The following is a 20,554-nucleotide window of genomic DNA, read 5'->3' as shown; positions in this document are numbered from 1 at the left end:
CATATTTTCCGCTTCAAGTTGCTTCGCCAAACGTTTGTCTTGTTAAAGTGTGAAACAGAAGCAGCGTGCGCTCTCACAAACCTTCCCCAGCTGAGTGCAGAGGGCAGCTGTTTAAAGATGGATTCTGTCTGTAGGTTAGAAGAAATGTGGAATTTAACAAACTCTGAAGGGTTAATTTCCTCTGATTTTTTTTTTTTTTTTTAAAGTAAAGCCTAAAGTATAAGCCCCGCCCACGCATCTCTGTTTGCAGCTCCCTTGAGATTAGGTCACGTTGCAACACTTGCTGTCTTTTTTTCTCTCCGTTTCTTCGACGGTAGAGAACAAATCGATCCTCGTTCATCTCCTGACCAGCGGCGGCATCTGTCACGTGACTTTCCGCCGCCGGGACGGAGGAAAACTGTGGCGGTGGAAGTGAAAATGGTGGGAGGTTGGAGCACGACTTTCATTTGCGCTTATTTCTGGAGGTTTCTCACCTGTCTCCCTTGATATTCTCGTACCCGTACCTCCTTCTTGGCCTTGCTCGCCGGGAAGCAGCTTCACTTGCGGCGCCATCCTCCGAAACCCGGAGCTCCACTTCGGTATTATAATAATAATAATAATAATATTAATAAAGCAATCTGCGGCCATGAAAAACTGCTACCGTTTCCGTTATTAGTAGTTTTATTTTGTTTCAGGACACCGTAGCTGGAGCCCTTGCTCCGGAGGGGGGGAGGGTAAAGAGAGAGAAAAAAAAAAAAGAAAATAAAGAAACACCCTTGTTGCAGATATATTAAAGTCTGAGCTATGGTAAGTGCTTGTGCTTTTAAGCAAAGATATTTGTCTTTTTTTTTCCCTTTTTTTTTATACAGCATTTATATACAGCGTCTATACATACAACATTTACGCCAACTCGGGTGTCGCGGGCATGCCGGTCTACATACACCCTCCATTTTAACTTTTTTTTTAACTTTTTTTTTTTTTTTTTTTCTTTCCCCCCAAAAAAAAAAGAAAAAAAAAAAAAAGCAGGTATAACAGAGAGACATACATACAAGCAAAATCCAGAAAGCATCAGGGTCAAGTTGAAGAAAAGAAAAAAAAAAGAATAATAGCATGCATATAAATCTTTGGAAAATGGCTTCTGTTTTAAAAAAAACAACAACAAAAAAACTAAACACGTGGTTTATTCTACATTTTTCGACTCTATGTTCACCTTGTTGTGATGGAAAATGCACAGCGGGTGGAGGAGGGGTGGGGGTGGGTGGGGGGGGGGGGGTGGAATGTGGACGAAGAGAAAGGGGTGAAAACACGCAGGACCAAAGCGACGGCGAAAAGCGAAAAGAAATCACAACGTGATCGAAGTCAAGGTTTGCTTTTTTTTTCTCTTTTATATCTCTACTTGAATCGAAGACACAATACAAATAGAAACTCTCTGGAGGGGTGCAGCTGGGTAATGTCGCACCCCCCCACCCCACTCCTTGGTACACAGGAAATATCTCGTACATTCTCTAAGTACACCGGTGGTTCGAAGGTAAGACACAAGTTAACCCTTCGGCTGCCTGCTCTACAGGCCAGCGCTCATAGAATTTTACACAGTGGCTGAAAAAAATGTATTTTTTTTTGGGGGGGGGGGTTGTGGTTCAGGTTCATTTCTGAATTTTGATCTGCACAAGTTCTACACATTCATCACTTCTTACTGTTTTTCGCTGGAAGCCGTGTGTGACGTTTAAATGTTGTGTGTTAAGGTCCATGTCCGGTAGAGTTTTATGAAAGCGTGTGTGGATTAACAACGTTGTCATATGCAGAAAAGGGGGGGGGGGGGCGGCAGTCATTTTCTTTTATGGGGTTTTTTTGGGGTGGGGTCGGGGAAAGGGAGGGATGGAGAGAGAGAGAGAGGAAAACACACACACACACTTGCATCAAAACGTTCACGCGCTCATTTACAAACGCTCGGCGGCGCCTCTACTTCTTCCGGTAGTTTCCCAGCTGGATGGCGGAGCGGTTGAAGACGCAGCGGAAGGTGACGGGCTGGACTTCCCAGTAGGACACCGGGTTGCTGAACAGGCTGATGCCGGAGTACGAGGCCTTCTTGGTGTTGAAGCCGGGGGGGCAGAAGTCCTCGGTGCCCACGACGGCGATCTTGTTGGCGTGGAGGTAGACCACCTGGAGGGAAGTGGGGGGGGGGGGGGGGGGGGGAATGTAGACCGATGAACGTCACCATGAGTCACGTCAAAAAAAACCAAGAGTTTCCTGGATGATAATGAGAAGATCAATGCTGCACAGAAACGGGGAAAAACGATCATAAAAAAGTTCAAAATCTTAAAAAAATATATATATATGAAATAAAAGAAGGGAGGAAATGCAGGTCTGGAGCCACACATGGCTCTTCAGCCCCACTGTAGTGGCTCCCTGAAGCTTTCACAAACTAAATGATACAAAATGATTTGCATACCACATTGATTTTTTTTTTTCAGTTATGGTCTAATCTTCAGGCTAAGAAAAAAAACACGAAAAGTTGATAAAAAAATATATATAAATAATAAATTATAGTTTAATTTAGTAAAAATGGTTGAAATTGTATGTGGAGGATTTTTTTGTCTCAGGAAAACAAAACAAAAATAGAAAAGGGAAAATGATGGAAAGATGAAAAAAGAAGGATAAAAGAAACAAAAATGCTGTTACTGTATAGCGAAACTGACCACAGGAAACGCACCGCAGCTATAAATGGCTAAAGCGGCTAAAATAGCCAAGATGCATAAAGTAGCTTAAATGGGTAAAATCCATGAAATAAAAGATGAAAAAAAATCACTATAAACAGCTAAAAATGTAATAAAATATTAATGCAACCTCAATCTTGGTTTATAAAAAATTGTCTTTGGTGGAAAATTGTGAAAACTGTTTTGGCCACAAAGGCTGCAGACCCCTGATGTCAGTTGCCTTGTTCGTTTACTGCCCAGTTTGATTCCCGGCTTGCTTGTAAAGGTAACGGATGACTCAGGTTTTCCCTACGATTCGTCCACTTTGGCCCCTTTATTTAATGAACAAAGCACATTTTGTTCTGCAGAAATTGCCCCAAAATGAAAGAGGTTTTGTTGAGATAAGTCAGTTGTTTATTAGACGTGAACAGGCCGTACCCTGCAGACAGAGATGGGGAAACTGCAGTACCGACAGCCCACTCGGCAAACGAGCTCTTAAACGAGTCCATGTGGTTCTTGTTATGTGAGCCTCGGTTGACTTGTAATCGGACTGCGAAAAACTAAACAAACCAATCGCCGCAGAGTAAACATTCGCAGCGTGTTTGAGGCCGAACGGACCGCGAGAGAACGAGGTCGAAACGGTTGCAAAAAACAAAACAAAAACCCAAACACTCATCCTTTGATCTTGGCCTTTGACACAAAGCAGTCGTACAGTGTTGACAGTGTGTCATACGGCTACCTGGATGTACTTGTGCTCGGACAGGCCGGGGGGGACGGCGGTCAGGGCGTTGTTGTCCAGGTGGAGCTCCCGCAGGTGAGGCACGTTGGCGAGGGTCCCGTTCTCCACCGAGCTGATCTCGTTGTAGCTCAGGCCGAGTCTGCGGGGACACGATCGGCCGGTTGGAGAAACTGAAAGGCTTCACAAAGCTTGAACTGTCGCTTCTACTTCCTACTTCAGCGCCACGCCCCCTGGGCCCCGGCGGCCAATCAGGGCAGAGTTTGAAAACTAAGAGGTCAGTTTATTCCATGCAGATCATTTAGTTCTTAATAAAATTGACAGCTTTTAAAAGTAATCAAAGGTTACAAAGGAAATGCAACAAGCCGACTGAATAATCTCATTTCCAAAGCACAATGTTATTTGATGGTTTATTCGGGTCGCATTTGGGCAACTTGTGTTGATTTGTTGCGAAATTGTTCTATTAAAGGATGAGTCAGAAGTGAAAGGTGGAGTTGAAATGTTAATATTTGAACAAATAAATCAAACTTCATTGAAAGCCGACTAAACCTAGAATTGGAATCTAGATTTCCTTTGTACTAAATCCTGACGTTGTTTTGAGCAAAACTGCAAAATCTTCTTGAACTGTAGTTGTTATTTTGCATTAAAAAAAAAAATTTTTTTTTCTATTCATCTCAAACGAGATGTCACATCTCCAGGGGTTATCCTGTAAATTAATAAAGGAATAATAAATAAGTAATAAAACAATAAATAAATAAATAAAACAATAATAAATAAATAATAAAACATAAATAACAAAATAAATAAATAGTAAAACAATAACACAATTAAATAAATAGCAAAAATAAATAAACAACTAAATAAATAAGATTGAAATGTCCATGATAAAATAAAATATTAGAAAAAATATTAGAAAATGCAAAAAAAAAAAATCATATCCTCTTGGATTTCTATTTGTTGTGGTTTTCCGGAAGCACGTATAAATATGGTGAGAGTCACTCCATTAAGTTAAACTAGCTGTAAACCACTGTTTGGGTTTAACGATGCAGAAAAGTAAACAGGAAGTAACATTGCAAGATGTTGAATTCAACACGAGGAAAACAAAGACGGGGTTTTACGTCTACTTCAGACATTTCTCTTCTTGTTTCGTTCCACTATAACGTAATAAAAAAAAAAAGTTTGGTATCAGACGTGACCTGGTAGGTTTTCATGAGCGCTTTAGACTTAAACTCAGATTTAATTACTGAGAGGCGAATAATTAGATTTTGTGTTTGTATTTCTAAATATGGATCTTAATTTTATCGTCTGAAGGTACAAGTTAAGTTCTGAGTTTTCTGAACTCGGGCTTTACACAATGAGAGGATTGAAAGGAGGTGAGCAAAGCGGTGGTTTTTACTTAGCCAGGGACTTCAGGCCTTTGAGGCCTCCAGCTGTGACTTTGGAGATCTTGTTCCCGTCCAGGTGGAGCTCAGACAGCGAGCCGGGCAGGCCTGCCGAGGCACGAGAGCCGGATTATCGTCAGACTCCTCTAAATACCACCGTCGGTTCGACGGGATACGAGGGGGCAGCTTTTTACACAGCGAACCCTTCGGAATGTGCGTCAACCCTTCGCCCCGCCCGGACTCGGGTTAAAACCAAATGTCGGCGGTACCTTTGGGGATTTCCGTGATCTCGGTGTCGGCGATGCGGATGTACGAGACGCGTTTCAGGTCGCTGAAGGCGCTGGCCTCGATTCCCGCGCTCTTCAGAGGGTTGGAGCCGAGCTCTGGAAAACGAGGGAGAGAATGGAGGAACAATTGGAGACGAACAAAGAAGGGAGCAGGGGCGAGGGAGAGGAGCAGTAATGGATCATGTTGATGGAGTGAATTCCTGTCCTGGTGTTTTTTTTGCGGGAAGAAAGCGCTGACTCGGGAATAAACTCTTGAGCAAGAGAATAGCTTGTGTTCGCGGAGGAGTTGTTTACTTCACACCCGATTTTCCCCGTTAGTCCCAGAAGGGATCAGAACTCCCTCGTTGAAGCATTTTCAGTGTCGGAATCCACTTTTGGAGCTTCAGTTGTTAAATGACAGAACGTCGTCTTCGTGGTTGGAATTGAGTGAGAGAATGTCTTCGCTTCAGAACAAAGGAAAAAAAACATGTGCTGGAGGCATGTTTGACACACAACTAACTAATAATATGATATAATGTAACGTAGTTAGTAAGATAGTTAAGTTAAGTTAGTAAGATGATACTTACATGCTCCTATATCCAATTGTTAAACAAATTCCTACAGTTAAACCGATTCTAAATAAGTTCAAAGGTTTTGGCCCTTTGAAGTAACCCAAAGCAAGGTACGGCAGCATAGATGCCAAGTCATCAAACTTATAATGGATAAATTAATAAAGCATCAGATTACAAGCTAATTACAGGCTTTGCATAATCTATCGCTGTACTTTAGATGAACACTTTTCTTTAATGGGTTTTGTAAAGGTTCTTGCACACTACGGGCCTATTTTTGGCACATTTTAGCCCAGTTAAATGTACTTCCTTAAAGTTATTTAATTATATCCCAAATTCCGTTTTCAAGTGTAACATATATGTACGACTACCACGTCCTCGAATTCAATATTTCCACAAACTGTCACGTTTCACTTTGGCGACACCCTTTGTGTGTTGTAGTGGTGGCCGTACCCATGACGATCATGTTGGACATGTCCTGGAAGGAGGCCTTCTTGATCTTGGTGATCTCGTTCTCGTGGATGCGCAGCTCCTGCAGGCTCTTGGGCATGTTGGCGGGCATTTCTTTCAGCATGTTCTTGGACAGGTAGAGGCGCTGCAGCTTGGTCAGAGGCGAGAGGGCCTTGGCGTGGATGACGGTGATTTTGTTGTTGACGAGAATCAGAGCCTGAAAAGAGAAATGAGGAAGGTGAGTCTTGTATTGTGGCCGCGTGGGGCGGCGGCGAAGGGAAGACGGGTTTTTTTGTCGCCACTTTTCTCTCTTATCAGTCGGTTCTTGTTTTGATCGCGTTCAATATTCCTCCAGCGTGGGATTTAAACTTCATCTCAAATGTTACATTTTGGGTTTTTCTCTTTTGTTTTTTCCCTTTTTTCCCTCTTTTTTGTCTTTTTTTTCCTTTTTTCCATTTTTGTCTTTTTTCTTTCCTTTTCCTTTTTTTCTTTTTTCCCTTTTCCCTCTTTTTTCTCTATTTGTCCTTTTCCTTTTCTTTTCCTTTTTCAAATTTTTGTCTTTTTTTGTCTTTTTTCATTTTTCCCTTTTTTCTTTCTTTTTCTTCTCTTTTTTCTTTCTTTTTTTCTTTTTCTCTTTTTTTCTTTTTTCCCTCTTTTTTCCTTTTCTTTTAAAATTTTTTTTCCTTTTGCCTTTTCTTTTTTCCTTCTCTTTTTTCTTCTTTTTTCACCCCTCTTTTTCTCTATTTTTTTTCTTTTTCCTTCGTTACACCATTGTGATTTTCACCTCTTTAACTACGACATTCATTTCTTGAACAAATCCTTCTGGACAAGAAAACAACAATAACAACAACAACAAAACAGAAACGAGAGCTCTCGCAGCTGTTCGACTGTTCGGCGCTCCGACGCGGCGCCTTCGCCGTCCAGATGGAAGGTCAAGTTCAAGTCCACTGCGAGCTCTTGGACAGGAATCTCACTCCCGCTGTTCCCCTCGGGAGGCAGACGTGAGTCAGTGTGAGGCATGTGGACCGTCCCCTCGGAGAGGCCGGCCTCATTACTCCGCCCGGCAGACACAAGTATTTATTGCGAGGGAGAAAAGCGACGGCGAGTTTGGAGGCGTGAGGCTTTTGAGGCTGAAAGGCCTCGGGGGTGAATACTTTTCCATGCACCTGGCAAGTCGTTGGGGGGGGGGGTTCTAGGTGGCAATGATTGATGAAGAAGAGCATTACATGTATAAGGATGAGGGAGAATTGCTCGTGAGTCACGGGGAACGGACTGTGACTGGAAATATACAAACACAGAAAAATTACATAACATTTGCACGGACTGTATAAATCATAGCTTGAGAAATGAAGCTTTATTGCACGACTTGTTTCCCCAAGGGGAGTTTAATGTTGCAGAGGGGCTGCAGTCGGTTACATAAGACCAACTATTGCATAATAAAGGGGAATAAAAAAAAAAGGAGCACACAACCCGGCACTAAGTACTTCAGAAAAAACTTGTTTTGTGTTTTTCTGGGTGTGTCGTTTCCTCCTCAGTGTCTGTCCTCTCGCCATGTCCCCTGCCTCTATTGTTCCTCCGTCAGTTCGAAGCTCCTCGTCAGCATTTGTGTTAAAGTCAACAGTTCAAAGCTTCTTACGTGCAGCCCTTTGAGGTTCTTGAAGTCGTTTTCCTTGATCTCGGTGATCTTGTTGTTCTGCAGGTCCAGCAGCGTGGTGTCATCGGGGATGTCCTCGGGAACGGACTTCAGGCCTGAAACGAGAAACTCATTGTTATCAACTGGATTCGCCTGGAAGTTTTCGCATCGTAGTTGTTTAATATTCCAAGTTGAGTAACTTTAATGTCCTTTTTCTAATATAAGAACTCTACTGCGGCTGTTACTTCAATTATATTAATCAGAGAATGTGTTTTCACTTTTGCTAGACAAAGGTGTGTACCTTCCTCCTATAGAGGCCTGAGAATAAACCAGAGTTAAATGACATGTTGAATCCAAGTGATCTTGTTTTTGTCAGCGGATATCTGAAGCCGTCACTGTGGAGCTGCAAAGAAATCCATTAGAGTTCTGGCAAAAGACGTACAGCACTGTTGTACAGGTATAAAGAATAATAATAAGCTTAATGAGAATTATTTTTGGCGAACATTCACAAATACGTCCGCTTTTGTGTGTGTGTGTGCTTCGACGCACGTCTGATGGAATCGGACCATGAAAGTACATTTTTCTTTTTCTCTTTTTTCCCTCTTTTTTGTCATTTTTCCTTTTTTCTTTCCTTTAAAAAAAAATAAAATCCTTTTTTTTCCTCTTTTTCCCTTTTTAAAATTTTTTTTTTTCCCTTTTTTCTTTCTTTTTCCCCCTTTTTGTCCTTTCCCCCCCTTTTTTCCTTTCCTTTTTAATTTTTTTCTTTTTTTCTCTTTTTCTTTTTCTGTTTTTCTTTCCTTTTTATAATTTTTTCCCTTTTTTAATTTTTTTTCCCTTTTCTTTTTCCTTTTTCACCCCTCTTTTTCTCTATTTTTTTCCCTTCATTACACCTTTGTGATTTTCACCTCTTTAACTCCGACATTCATTTCTTGAACAAATCCTTCTGGACAAGAAAACGCCAACAGCAAAAAAAACCCCCAAAAACAAGAGCTCTCGACGCGCCGACGCGGCACCTTCGCCGTCCAGACGGAAGGTCAAGTTAGATCAAGACCTGGAAAGTACATTTCCTCTTTGGACCCAGGAGGCGACTGCATACCTGGACCGTGAGGTATCTTTTGGACGCCAACGCGTCACGATCGCACGCGACACAGAAAATGGAATCTGCAGACAGAAGAGTCTGGAAGCACCCGGGAGATCCAGCTTCGCTGAAAACTGCAGCGACACCCGTAATGACGGGTTCTCCGTCTGAGACGGGGAGGCGTAGAGTAAACTGTTTAACCCACGGCGCTCACACTCCGGATGGTTTCAGTCGTCAAAGCGGTGACGACTTCTGTTCACACAAACATCGCCGCCGGGAAAAAAGACTTGATTTGTGCTAAAAAATAAGGGAAGCTGACAAGCGAGAGCAAAATAATTGAATGTCAGCGTCTGATTTTTAGGTACCTGGCAGGTCGTGAATAGAAGAAATGAGACTATTAGTCATGTTCTCATCGGGGATTGGGAAATCAACTGCAATCGTCTACAATTTTTCCAAAGGGATAATGACAAGCGTTTATGTAATATCCGTTCGACAAGCTCATCATCGAACGGCGAGTATTGGATTGGGGCCAGTCTGGACGGTGTGGGGAGGGTCGGTCAGAGGGTGTGGGACCATACGGACTTGGTTGCAGCTCTTTCACAAGATGCAGTTTCAACGGTGTTTTTTTTTAGGAACATGGTGTCCTCGACTGCAAACGGGCTCCTCGCTTTCACTAATCGGCTGAGATGTTCTGGCGGAGTTGGCAGCCGCAGAGCACAACTTTTAATATCTTGGCTCAGAGTCACGTTTGGGGGAAAAAAAGCATGCTTTTGAATAATGAGCGGACACCTCTGTCCTGTGTGTGTGTGTGTGTGTGTGTGTGTGTGTGTGTGCGCCAGCAGGTCTGGACAGCAGATGGGGGCTCGGGGGGGAACAACGGTCCTGATCCAGGAGTGAAGAATCCAGGCATCAGACTGGGTCTTTGGGGAGCCATGATGTAATGGAACATTTTTTTTTTATGAATATTTCTCTCTACAGCTGCCCGTTCCTCCAAACTCGTCCGAACCACCTGCCCACGTTCCCAAATCCGAACGTGAATCTATATATTCCTTATTTCCTGTACGCCGTCGCCTCGGCGCCGCCCTCCACCTCCCCGTCTCCTCCCTCTGTCTCCGTCAAGCTCACGCCCCTCCCTTCACAAACAAAGGCTAGAGCCAGAGAATCTATCAAACTCAACGGAGCGGGGAAGCACTTTTATATAATAGGCCGGGGACTTTTCTGCCGCCATGTTTGCGAGATGACTCAAGCCGTTGTATATGCTATACATCAGATTAGAAAAACATAGCAGATAAGCTCCAAACAACAAAGACGGCAATTGAGTAAATTGTTATGACTGAGCGGAGGTAAAAGAAAAAAAGAAAAGCTGACTAAGTAATTGTTGTCTTTCAGCCTCACTTTATGTTGGGGGGGGGGGGGGGGGGGGGGGGGGTACAAGCTTGGGATGATTGATGGATATTTGCAGGACTTTCCTGAGACCGGCCCTGAAAACAACGATTGGCCGGGAGGTAGAAAATAATACCGTTGTTACAGGAAGCGGAACGAGACTCACCGGCATCTGTGAGCGTTTAGCGTAGCAACACTCGTGTCATGTTCTTTGGACGGCTTTGCAAAATAAAATTAAGAAAAAAAAGAAAGTGCAACCTAATACACCCTTCCACTGACCCTGTGGGTTTGGGTGGAGGGAAGAGAGTCGGTGACTCTTTATTTCCTGCTCCCCAAAACGAGCAGTGTCACTCCGTTGTAGTTTTACTGTACATTTATTGCACAGCCGCCCGTCTGACCTCAAGATCTGCTCCTTCAACGCTGAGCTCAGCGGTATGGAATCCGGGCCACAGCGCCAAATGGAGGATGGGATGAAGAAAATGGATGGGGGATGAGAGGAGTGTCACACTCTCTTTAGGTTATGTGGATTATATGTCTGGAGGTCATTTTTTTTTAGGAATTAGGTTACAAGAAAAAAAATGTAAACCCATTTCAATTTTCCAAACGCTTCCATTCAATATATGTTTTTTTTTGGGGGGGGGTTATGAGACTGGAAGGAAATTTGCAAAGTCATCTTGAATGTGTTAGGTGTTAACCAGTCCACACATTTTCCACAAGTGGAGGCAATTTCGTTCTGTGGTGACGCCACAAGAAGAAAAACACACCGCCGATCTGCCTCCGGAGGCTCAGCCACGTGAAGACAACAGACAAACAAAAACAACAATGAAAAAATAAGTAGCATCGTGCAACCAGCAAATACTCAAAGTGTTGGAACTCTCTGTTCTTCAGTCCGTATTATGCAACAATGGCCAACATGAAAACAATAATCTTGAAGTAAGGTAGAGGGATCATCACGACTTGAGGCTGCATTGGTGAATGATCAAGTTTCTCTACAGTAGGGACACCCTACAGGCAAGTTCCAGATTAAATGTGCACCTGATTAAGTTGTGATCAATTTATGAAAAAAATACATAAATAAATAGATAAAGAATTGTAGGATCTCATTATGCACTATACTTTGTTTTCCTGTTTGCCAAATTTCTTGGCTACCACCTTTCTTCTGAACTGGTAAACAACCGTAGGACAGTACTTCCGACTGGGCGATGACATTTTACACAATTATTTCAATAGAAAATAGGGTGGTCATGTTGTACAAGTCATTTGTTCTAATGCACAGGCAACATGTTAACACCACTATCATAAATACCCAAGTTTCATTAAATCTATGTTCTACATTGATACGAACAATATCCAGTACACGGCTGAATGCAGCGTCACGGTTCTTACCGAGGTCCGAGCACTGGATCACACGGAGGTGGCACTGGCATCTGAAGGGGCACTTGGGCCCGGCGGGCATGGGCTGACTGCCAAGGTCAGGGATCACTTCGGGAAGATCTCCGGATCCGGGGTCGTCCATCATGAAGTCCAGGAAGCCCGACTGACGGAAGGGCAAAGCCCAGCAAGCCGTGACCAGGAGCAGAGAGAGACAGGCTGACCTCATGGTGCCGTGAGCAGGGAGCCTGGAATGACACGTCGCAGAGGTTTGGGTGGATACGCTCTGAAAACGGCCAATTTACAAACTACTGAATAGTGTTTAAGTGTCTCTTATCTTGTAATGTGATGTTATAGAGAGAGAGAGAGAGAGAGAGTGGGGAATTCTTCAGTGATGTTAAAGGAAGAGGAGGCTGAAGTCCAGAGGTCAAAAGGTGAAGGGTGGAGGGCAGCAGCCACAACTTTAAACACTTCAGTGTAACAATTTAACGCTATTGGGCCAACAAGCTGTTTTACTGTTTCACCCAGGCGGAGAAACGTGGTTTCGCTGCGGCCTGATGTAAAGGCAAAGGAGAAATTTGACACAATCTAAGCATTCCTGTTTCAAGATACAACACTTGGCCGAGAATTTGCTTTTGGCAGTGCAATGTCTTACTTTAACAGTTCTTAACAATCCTTTTTCACGTTATAAATGCATTAATTAAACTATATAGTCAGTTCAACCTCAGTTCTACCCGTCGACATCGTCGCCATAATGTGTTTATACATCTTAAAAATGTTTACAATTCAGGTTTTTGGATAAAGGATATATTTTGCAAATAGATTCAACCAAATTTACATGAACGCTATTGAGTTCATACAATGCCGAGAAGGCTTGGATTGGCTTTTGCAGTACCTTTCATGACTGTGAATTTCTTGGGAGCACCTGCGCCAAACCGACGACGACACACAACCAATGTGGGGCGTTCCCGCGTTCCTGTGTTCCCGTGTTCCTGTGTGGGGTTTGCATTGGTGCTTCCTCTCACAGTCCCAAAAACACGCATTCAAAGTTAAGCGACGCCTTCAAACCTGCCCGTGGGTGTCGACACGAGCATGTGTGAGCCTGTGTCTCTGTCCACGGTCATACCGCTGTGGATGGTAACCGTTTTTATCCTCGGTGCATCTCCGAATGCAGAGAATCCAACTTCCTCACTATTGTCTATTTCTAAACGCGACCACACTCTCTTGCCCTCAATGTGGTCACACTTACAAACCTCCTGACCTTTTACACAATGGCACACGCAGGCACAGTCTTGAAAAGCCGAGGCAAGGTCTCCTCGTTGCAGCTTCTATTGCCGCTTCCCCACAATAATTAAAGGGCCGATTTGAGCCGCAGCTGCTAACAAATGATTTTGGGAGCAGTTTGGCTGCGCAGCCGACCTTGACCTGAACATCGTGACCAGGATGATGAAACTAAACCCAAAACCACCCGTTTCAAAGGGGCCGGGAGCAACTTTGGGGCTGGTTTATATGGCCTGTGAGCGTTGGGAAGATGCTTTATGCGTCTGTTGCTCTGCGCGAGTGTGAATTAGCATGTTCCCGTACTCGTGCGGAACAAGAGCGATGTGTTCCACATGCCAGGACACACTGCATCTCGTTGGCACCGACGCATCGCGACACCGCGTGAACTCTCCCGACTTTGCGTTGGGGAACATTAAATAATTTCCTCTGACTGCGCCGACTGTGGGAGCCCACCGGGTTAAAGTCTTGTAAAGATTTTTAATAGTGCGTCTGTGAGAACGAGCGAGAGAAAGTATGAGCCGGATCCTCTGGCGTGATGTAAGCCCCCCCCCGGTAAGGTTACGTCGGGTCGTGTGGATCGTGGCTCGGAGTGACTCCATACACAAATGGTAATTATAGTCCTTGTCCGCGAAACGGTTGCAGCTTTGACACACTGCACAGCCTCCGTCCGGCGGTTACAGTGCCTGCATACAGTATGACCAAGACTGGGATCACTCCCATTCAGAGAGAAGAGAGTGTGTTGAATGAGGCGACTCTCCTTTTAAAAGTACTTTCTAAACTCTTGTGCTGCGAAGCAGAGAATCACCCGAAAGGCCGACGCGGTGAGTCTGGAGTTGTGTTTAACGTCGAGGCGCAGTTTTCCATACATTTGGCATGCGCTTGCAGCGGGAGGCATTGAAACAAAGTGCTCCGGTCTGAACATACGAGCACATCCAGGGGAACATGTTGTTCCAGTCGTCGTCAGGCTGACTAATCTTGGCCGCGTTGGGATCTCGTATCTCGGCAAAGCTGAGAGTTCACGCCAACAAAAACCTTGTCTTGTAAGACTTGGCAGCAGCCTTCCGCCGTCTTTTTGGATTTAAGGGATGCAAGGCACTCCTGGGTCGATAGCTTCAGATGCCTTTGGATGTTCCCCCCTTTTTATAGATGCCAGACTGACTGGGCCTGCCTTGTTGCACGACACGTTAACTGCCAATACTCTGAATAACATGAGAAAGTCCGTTTACAGAACGATTGAAAGCCTCACATCTGGTACAATCTTGCTTGTTGAGACATTGTGTATTTGAGTACAAAGCCAGTATGCCAGCTCTGTTTGAAGGAACAGCAACACACACAAATTAACACTGGGCTTTACTGCCAACTCCTGAACCGTATCTCCTCGCTTTGACCCCGTGGCCAAGAGCACATAAACAGATATACATGGGCCGGTTCTGTGGTGCCGCATTTCTGAAAGACCTCCGTGTGTCCTCCCATCAATCTGTCTGCCTTTCTCCATAAACATCTCAGCAGCTTCTAATGGAAGCCAGAAGAAGAAGAAGAATGGCTTCTTATGAAACGAACAGTGGTGGAGTAATGAGTCAGTCTTGTCTGTCGGCCTTTACAGTCCCAGCATACATCGAAAGCGTTAACAGAGGCTGGGATGAACCTATATGGACAGAGACAAGAGGCAGCTTGTCGAGCCCCAGGCACCACGTCTTTCATTACCAATCTGCTCTGATGTTTCCATGGGCCCCTGCAGGATGGACCCTATACTGAGACGGTGCCCCTGCTTTAAACTCCACACACACACTCGCACGTTTCGTTGCCATGCCTTCCTGAGACATTGCATGGGCTCACATTCATTTCCTGCAGACGGGCTTTAACCTAATCCATCACTACTACTTCTAACTCTGTTATGTTAACCGCGGCGTTATTATCACATCCATTGAACATAGGACACACATATGTTCCTTTTAATCCAGACATCAAAACGGCGTGCTGGAACTCGCCGTGACCTGAAGCCCTCAGCAGTATCACGGCCTCACATGTGCTCAGCATGATACAACTTAGTGTCGTGAGCAAAAATCCTCTTTTCCCTCATTATTTTAGTGTGATTCTTAACGACTGCACTAAACCAAAGAAGCATGACGTCAACGTACACGATGGCTCTGTCAACTTGATGCGTTACTCATAGAAACAGTTGGAATTATAGTTTTCTATGGTATAACGTCTGGAGCCTGACTTACTTTTCTGTTAATCGAAATTACGATTTATAAAATGGTGTGACGAGCGACTGGTTCGATGGGGTTTGCGACTGACAAATGGTCAGTGATGTCCCACGTTCTGTTGTAGCGGGCGTCATGATGGTTTCCTGGGTGGAAATGGGACCGTCTTTATTCCCAAGAGGTGAACTGACCACTGAACGAGGAAAACTGGTGGACAATAACCTTCCTGTCAGTGGCCTTTAAGTCAGAGACTCAAAGTGCAAAACCCTAAAAGCAATTGCTCAAACGATCACACCGAGTTCTGCTGCAGTTTTTGTTTCTCTGAGGAATGTTGGACTTCATGGGTTTGGACTTTTCATATTGATAAGCCGATCATCAAATATCTGAAGAAGTCTTGTCTGAATTTGAGGCAGCTGCAAAAACTTTGGACTCTATGTTAGACAGATCTATAAAATCCCAGTCAATGATGAGTTACAGATAGAGTGCTAGATATTACTAAGTACCATTCTCATATCCCGAAAACCCGTGATTCATCATGTCATGTGTGTCTGACCAAGAGAAAAGGGGGTGGAGATCGACATTTCCTGTGGCGGCGGCATTCGTGTCAACTCTCCTGTCTCCCTCCTTTGTCTCATCTCCCTCCCTCCGTGAGTCTGGCCCTACCATTACTAATGATTCCCAGACAGGAAGCAAAGCTTGCATAAGGAGGTAAAGTCATTTTCCCTCCGTTTGCTTTGTCACTTTCTCCTCCTTGTTGCCTCCTTTTGTTGGCGTGTTACAGTAGATCCCTGCTCTTTCTGCAGAATTGAGCGTTGATGTAAGTTTCACAATTCCTGCTAATCAAACCAGGATGGACAAAAAAAAAAAGTGCAGCAGACACTGGCTACCACCCTCCACTCCTGTCCGCTACACCCCCCCCCCCCCTCCTTCCCCTCCACCCCCCCTCCCTTTAACTCTCCACAGGCCTGCATCTGCCTTTGCAGAGCGTCTGTCGGCAATGAATCACTGGAAGGTATTTACAAGGCCACGGGACATTTAAAACACGTGTGGCCCTTTTAACCCATCAGAAAGTGAGTGATCGCCCCCTTCCAACTCCTACCTGCTTTCAAAAACAGACACAAAAGCATAACCGACGACCACGCTGGAGTTATAGGCGAAACAGTAGTCGGTGCTCGTCACGTCCAGCGAGTTCCTGATATGCAGCAGGGGGATTTTTGTCAGCGAGGAAAATGTGCCAAAGAGAATGCCAGTAAACAATTTTGAAGAGCCAGAAAGTTTTTGCAATATGAGTAAAGCCAAATCATTCTGGATGTTTTTTTTGGGGCCCAAAAGGAAATTCCTCTTTCGTCTTAACCACTATGATAAATGTGCTTGTCTTTATGCAGCGAAACTATGAGAAAGTGTCAGACCAATAACGATCACTGACAGATCATTGCAGGGTCTTTAAAGCACGCCTGGTTTTTGATTTTCTGTTGTTGTTTTTTGTTACAGTCACTGCATGAGAAAGCCAGTAGGTGGTTAAACCACATTTCAGCTGGTCCATGAGAAGAGCTGTCGGCCTGCCATCAACCTCAGTCCCATTATCAACAGTCTGTGCTGCAGAGAACGTGGACGAGCTGCCCAACCTTCTTCTCCCCCTTTCTTCTCTTTCCATCTCCTCCTCCCTGTTTGGGCTCTGTTCCCTCCCTTCCCCAGCTCTTCTCTTTTAGCCTACAATATTTTCTTTTCCCTGTCTGACCCTTAAAAAACTTTGGCTCGAAAGACCAACATGTGGAACTTTCTGGAATTCCTGTAAAAAAAAAAAAAAAAAAACAGGTGAGGGGGGGGGGACTTCATGGCTGATGTCCATTTAATTCCATTGTTCTTTGGCTCTTGTCGACCCAGGGAATTGAAATCCAGATGGAAAAATAAATAAATAGAACTTGCAGCCCCTGAGAGCAGATCTGGGCCTTGTCTCCTCGGTTCACTCACTTCTGGTTCAAATGTTAAACATCTGCTTGCTGCAACTGAAAATCTTAACTCCTGAAACAGCTTTTGTAGCTCCGAGTGTATCTCAGCACCACGTATGCTCTTTTCTCAGTGCCATTTTTGATTCTGTGTTGTTTCTTGGTTTCATTCAGTGCAGCTGAGCCTTGTTAGGTTCTACATTTTTTTTTTTCTCCCCTGCTGGCATAAAGGATGTAATGAGTTAGCTAGGATCTGTGTGGTGGCTTGCCGGGAAGCCGTCAGACTTGTCTTTGATAGAGGAGGCTGTGCCATTATAGGATTAATAGCACTGTGTGTTGCCAGGTAGAGCACCTTTCTTTTTCTTTTTCATCTCTTCAAAGCCTCTCACGTCAAGTTGCCCCCCCTAGCAATTTGGGTTCTGTTCTGCTTCTGTGGAAACGCAGCAGCGTTATACGCCACGCCGGGCAGGAAGGGAGGAGGAGGGGGGGGGGGGGGGGGGGGGTGTATTCGTTGAAAAGAACCAGAACCGGAGCAGACAGATAAGAGATGGGGGTTAAAATGGTCTGGCTGCTATCTGAAATGAGGGTTGCTGGAACAGAACGTGTGAGAAGCACCAAAAAACAAACCAAAGTTTCCCAATCAGGATTGACAAGTTGTAATTGGATGAATCAACACAAAGAAATTCAATGTTTGTTTAAAAAAAAAAAAAAAAAAAACTTTTCTTCCCCCCCATTAGTTTGCCCAAAAGCAACATGGAGAAAGAGAGAGAGGAGGAGAGAGAGAATGAAACAAGGCTAAACAAAGGCAGAAGGAGAGAGAGGGTGTGTGTGTGTGTGTGTGTGTGTGTGGGGGGGGGGGGGATAATGCCACAACTTTCTTTTGTTTTTTTTTTTCTTTTCTCACAATCAAACCATTGTCAGCCATGGATAAACTTTAACACATGGGGAGAAATCAGAGATTGAAGACACAGATTAACAAAGTAGTGTCAAAACACTTCAGTCGGACAAGAAAAGTGAAGCAGCAAGCTGACCATTCGGGGCGGTGGGGGGGGGGGGGGGGGGGGTCAAAAGGAATAGATTTTTTTGGCAGAGGAGTGAGGCACCAGCATCAACACTGCCACCACACCCCCTTCTCTTCCCTTTTCACTGGACTGCATGCAGATCAGACTGGGAATGATTAAGGTCTCTCGTCACGGAAGCCAAATGTTCTGTGGGAACAAGACCTGGCAACATGTGTGGAATATAAATATATATATATATATTTATTTCTATGTACAGCACATGATTGCAGAGGAGCAGTGGAATAAAACACATCCAAATCCGACATGACACACATTGCACCGGTAAATACTGTGACTTTGATCTGTGTCATAAAGAGGAACAGTGAAAATGAACTAAAGCTCTTGCGAGAACACTTTCCGAAGTTTTTTTGGTCTTTTTTTTTTCCTTTGCTTAATCCAGCTACATTGCTCTCAAACGAGACATCAAGGTTCCTACTTTTTCCCCCCACAAGAAAAAAAGTTGACGGATCAAACTTACCTGTTTCTCGGTAGGAGCAAGGCGAAGAGAGGAGAAGTGGCTGAGATGAGCTTGACTCCCAAAATCCAGCCGAGTGGGGGGATGAGACTGTGGAGAGGGCCTATGGGGTAATTGGACTCGGAGCGCGTGCAGCCAAGATCAAGCAGGTGTGTTCTGTCACAACAAGGGGAGGAGAGAGAGAGGGCGAGAGAGAGAGAGAGAGAGAGAGAAGGGGTGAGAGAGGAAGAGTGTAATAGGGGGAGAGAAGGGGGAGAGACAGATGGAGGGAGGGTCCAGCTCCTCTCAGGACCGAAACAATTGGTGGAGAACTTCCCTCGTTTCTCGCTGCCTGCTTCCAAAAAACAGCTGGAAAAGGAGACGGGAGAAAGGAGGAGGAAGGGGGGGATGGTACAGAAAGAGAGAGAGAGAGAGAGAGAGAGAGAGAGGGAGGCAGGAAGACAAGAAGAATGAAGGAAGAGAAAGAGGCAGAGAGTTTAAGGCAATAAGCAGTGATTGGACTGGCAGCCACCCTCTCTGTGACATCTGGTAATGATAGGTCCTGTGTGGAGCTCCGCACACAAACTCTCTCCTGGCCTCTTTCACGCTCCCTCGTTCATTTCCCATTCAGCACCAACAAAAACACAAACACTCTATGGACACTTTTTTTTCATTTGTTCCTATACCCTTTCCCGAGATTGACGCCTCGGCCCTTCGTTTGTTTCGGCTTCCTCCATGAGGCTGGACCCATTGGGCTTGGAGACAGAGACAGGGGGGGGGGGCACTGCCAGCGGCAATGTGGGAGGTGGAAAACTTGGATTATGTATTAAAAGTTTGCTAAAATACCTCCATAGGGCAGATCCAGTGGAGCCGCTTGCTGAATGTTTGGTAGCCCGAGTGGGGAAAACTGGTTGAAATGTAATGTTCCACTATTTCTAACTGGGAGCAAAACTTGTCCAGTCTAAAAATGAAAGTCTTTTAATTTAAAATTAGTTGATCAGTTTATTTCAGCAAGTGTTAGAAGGGTATAAACTCTCTATTGCGCATCTAACTGAAGTAATTGTGCCTTTTTTTTAATGCTTGTAGCGATACTGTGATGTTTAGGGGCTCGGTGTAGTTTCAGATCTACTAAAGTTCATTGGTCAGTTGAAGGAATGATCAGTAGATTTTGATAAACAGATTTTTATAAACTCAATACGACAAGAAGAATCAACAAAGCAGTAAATTGTCCAGCTGCTAGTGACTAAAGCACAGTGACAGTAGCCTGTTGAAACTGGAGTGACTCCATTCAATTCCTCTTAATTCACCGTTTGGAATCGTTAACCGGCATCTTATTGTGAAATTGCTTTATGACTGTTATTCACAACACTGGCCCGCAATGTTGCACTCAACCAACTTGGCTGTAGTTCATGGAAAAGGAAATAATAATAATTAAAAAAAAAAAAGTTAACCAGTGATTTAAAAGAAAAAAAAAGCACTTTCTAATGAAAATTCAGAGGTTTCTGTTTTAGGAGAAAATATTCCATGATCAGTAACTTTTTTCGCCATTAACTATTGGTATTACGGTTTCCGGCTTATAATTAAAAAAAAAAAAGGATATACTGGCCTGACTTCCTCATTTAAAGTAAAAGACAGTGCTTTACAAGACTTAAATTCTCAAGAACAGCTGCGAGCCTATTTTAATGTGAAATTACTCCAGAAGTGCGTCATTAACAAAAACATTCCACTTGACTGAACCTACAGGTGTTTTTAATTAAATCTTAATTGATCCCGCAAACGCTTCACTTGACTCGTGAAATAGTCACATCTGACGAGCTTCGTCCAAATGATTGGAAAAGTTCTGCATAAAAGGCGAGTTTATGTGTAAAAATGTTGCAACACTTTAGGAAATACGTTTTATTCTATTAAGTAGAGCAAAACGATGAGATAAGTCGTCTTCTGGTTGGACTAAAGTGGGACTGGGAGGATTGAATCGCAGGAAACACAAACTTGGCTCAACTTTGTTGCAGGAAAATGACCAGGTCAGTAATAAATACACCAACTGCATCTTTACACCCTGTTCTGCCCT

General features: G+C 44.2%; 1 protein-coding gene across 1 annotated transcript; it reads right to left on the bottom strand.

Moving 5' to 3' along the window:
- Positions 1–642: 642 nt before the first annotated feature.
- dcn (decorin) lies at positions 643–18,644 on the bottom strand. Its single transcript, XM_080518125.1, has 8 exons — positions 18,511–18,644; positions 11,556–11,788; positions 7,712–7,824; positions 6,079–6,292; positions 5,060–5,173; positions 4,805–4,898; positions 3,412–3,550; positions 643–2,139 (listed from the first exon to the last, which is right to left on the bottom strand). Exons 2-8 carry the CDS (start codon positions 11,767–11,769, stop codon positions 1,939–1,941), a joined length of 1,089 nt encoding a protein of 362 aa, XP_080374251.1. The 5' UTR covers positions 11,770–11,788; positions 18,511–18,644; the 3' UTR covers positions 643–1,938.
- Positions 18,645–20,554: the final 1,910 nt, after the last annotated feature.

This window comes from Blennius ocellaris (genome assembly GCF_963422515.1).
Source record: "Blennius ocellaris genome assembly, chromosome: 22".
Lineage (NCBI taxonomy): Eukaryota > Metazoa > Chordata > Actinopteri > Blenniiformes > Blenniidae > Blennius > Blennius ocellaris.
Note: the sequence above shows the minus strand (reverse complement) of the source record. Positions and strands in the feature narration are given on the sequence as shown.

What these genes read in the sequence shown, in the direction of transcription:
- dcn (XM_080518125.1), bottom strand. Translation starts at nt 11,769, where the DNA reads ATGAGGTCAGCCTGTCTCTCTCTGCTCCTGGTCACGGCTTGCTGGGCT. An exon ending in GATCACGGAAATCCCCAAAG is followed by an intron (nt 4,899 to 5,059) that starts GTACCGCCGACA and finishes GTGCCTCGGCAG; the next exon opens with GCCTGCCCGGCTCGCTGTCT. An exon ending in GGCCTGAAGTCCCTGGCTAA is followed by an intron (nt 3,551 to 4,804) that starts GTAAAAACCACC and finishes GTGTCCCCGCAG; the next exon opens with ACTCGGCCTGAGCTACAACG.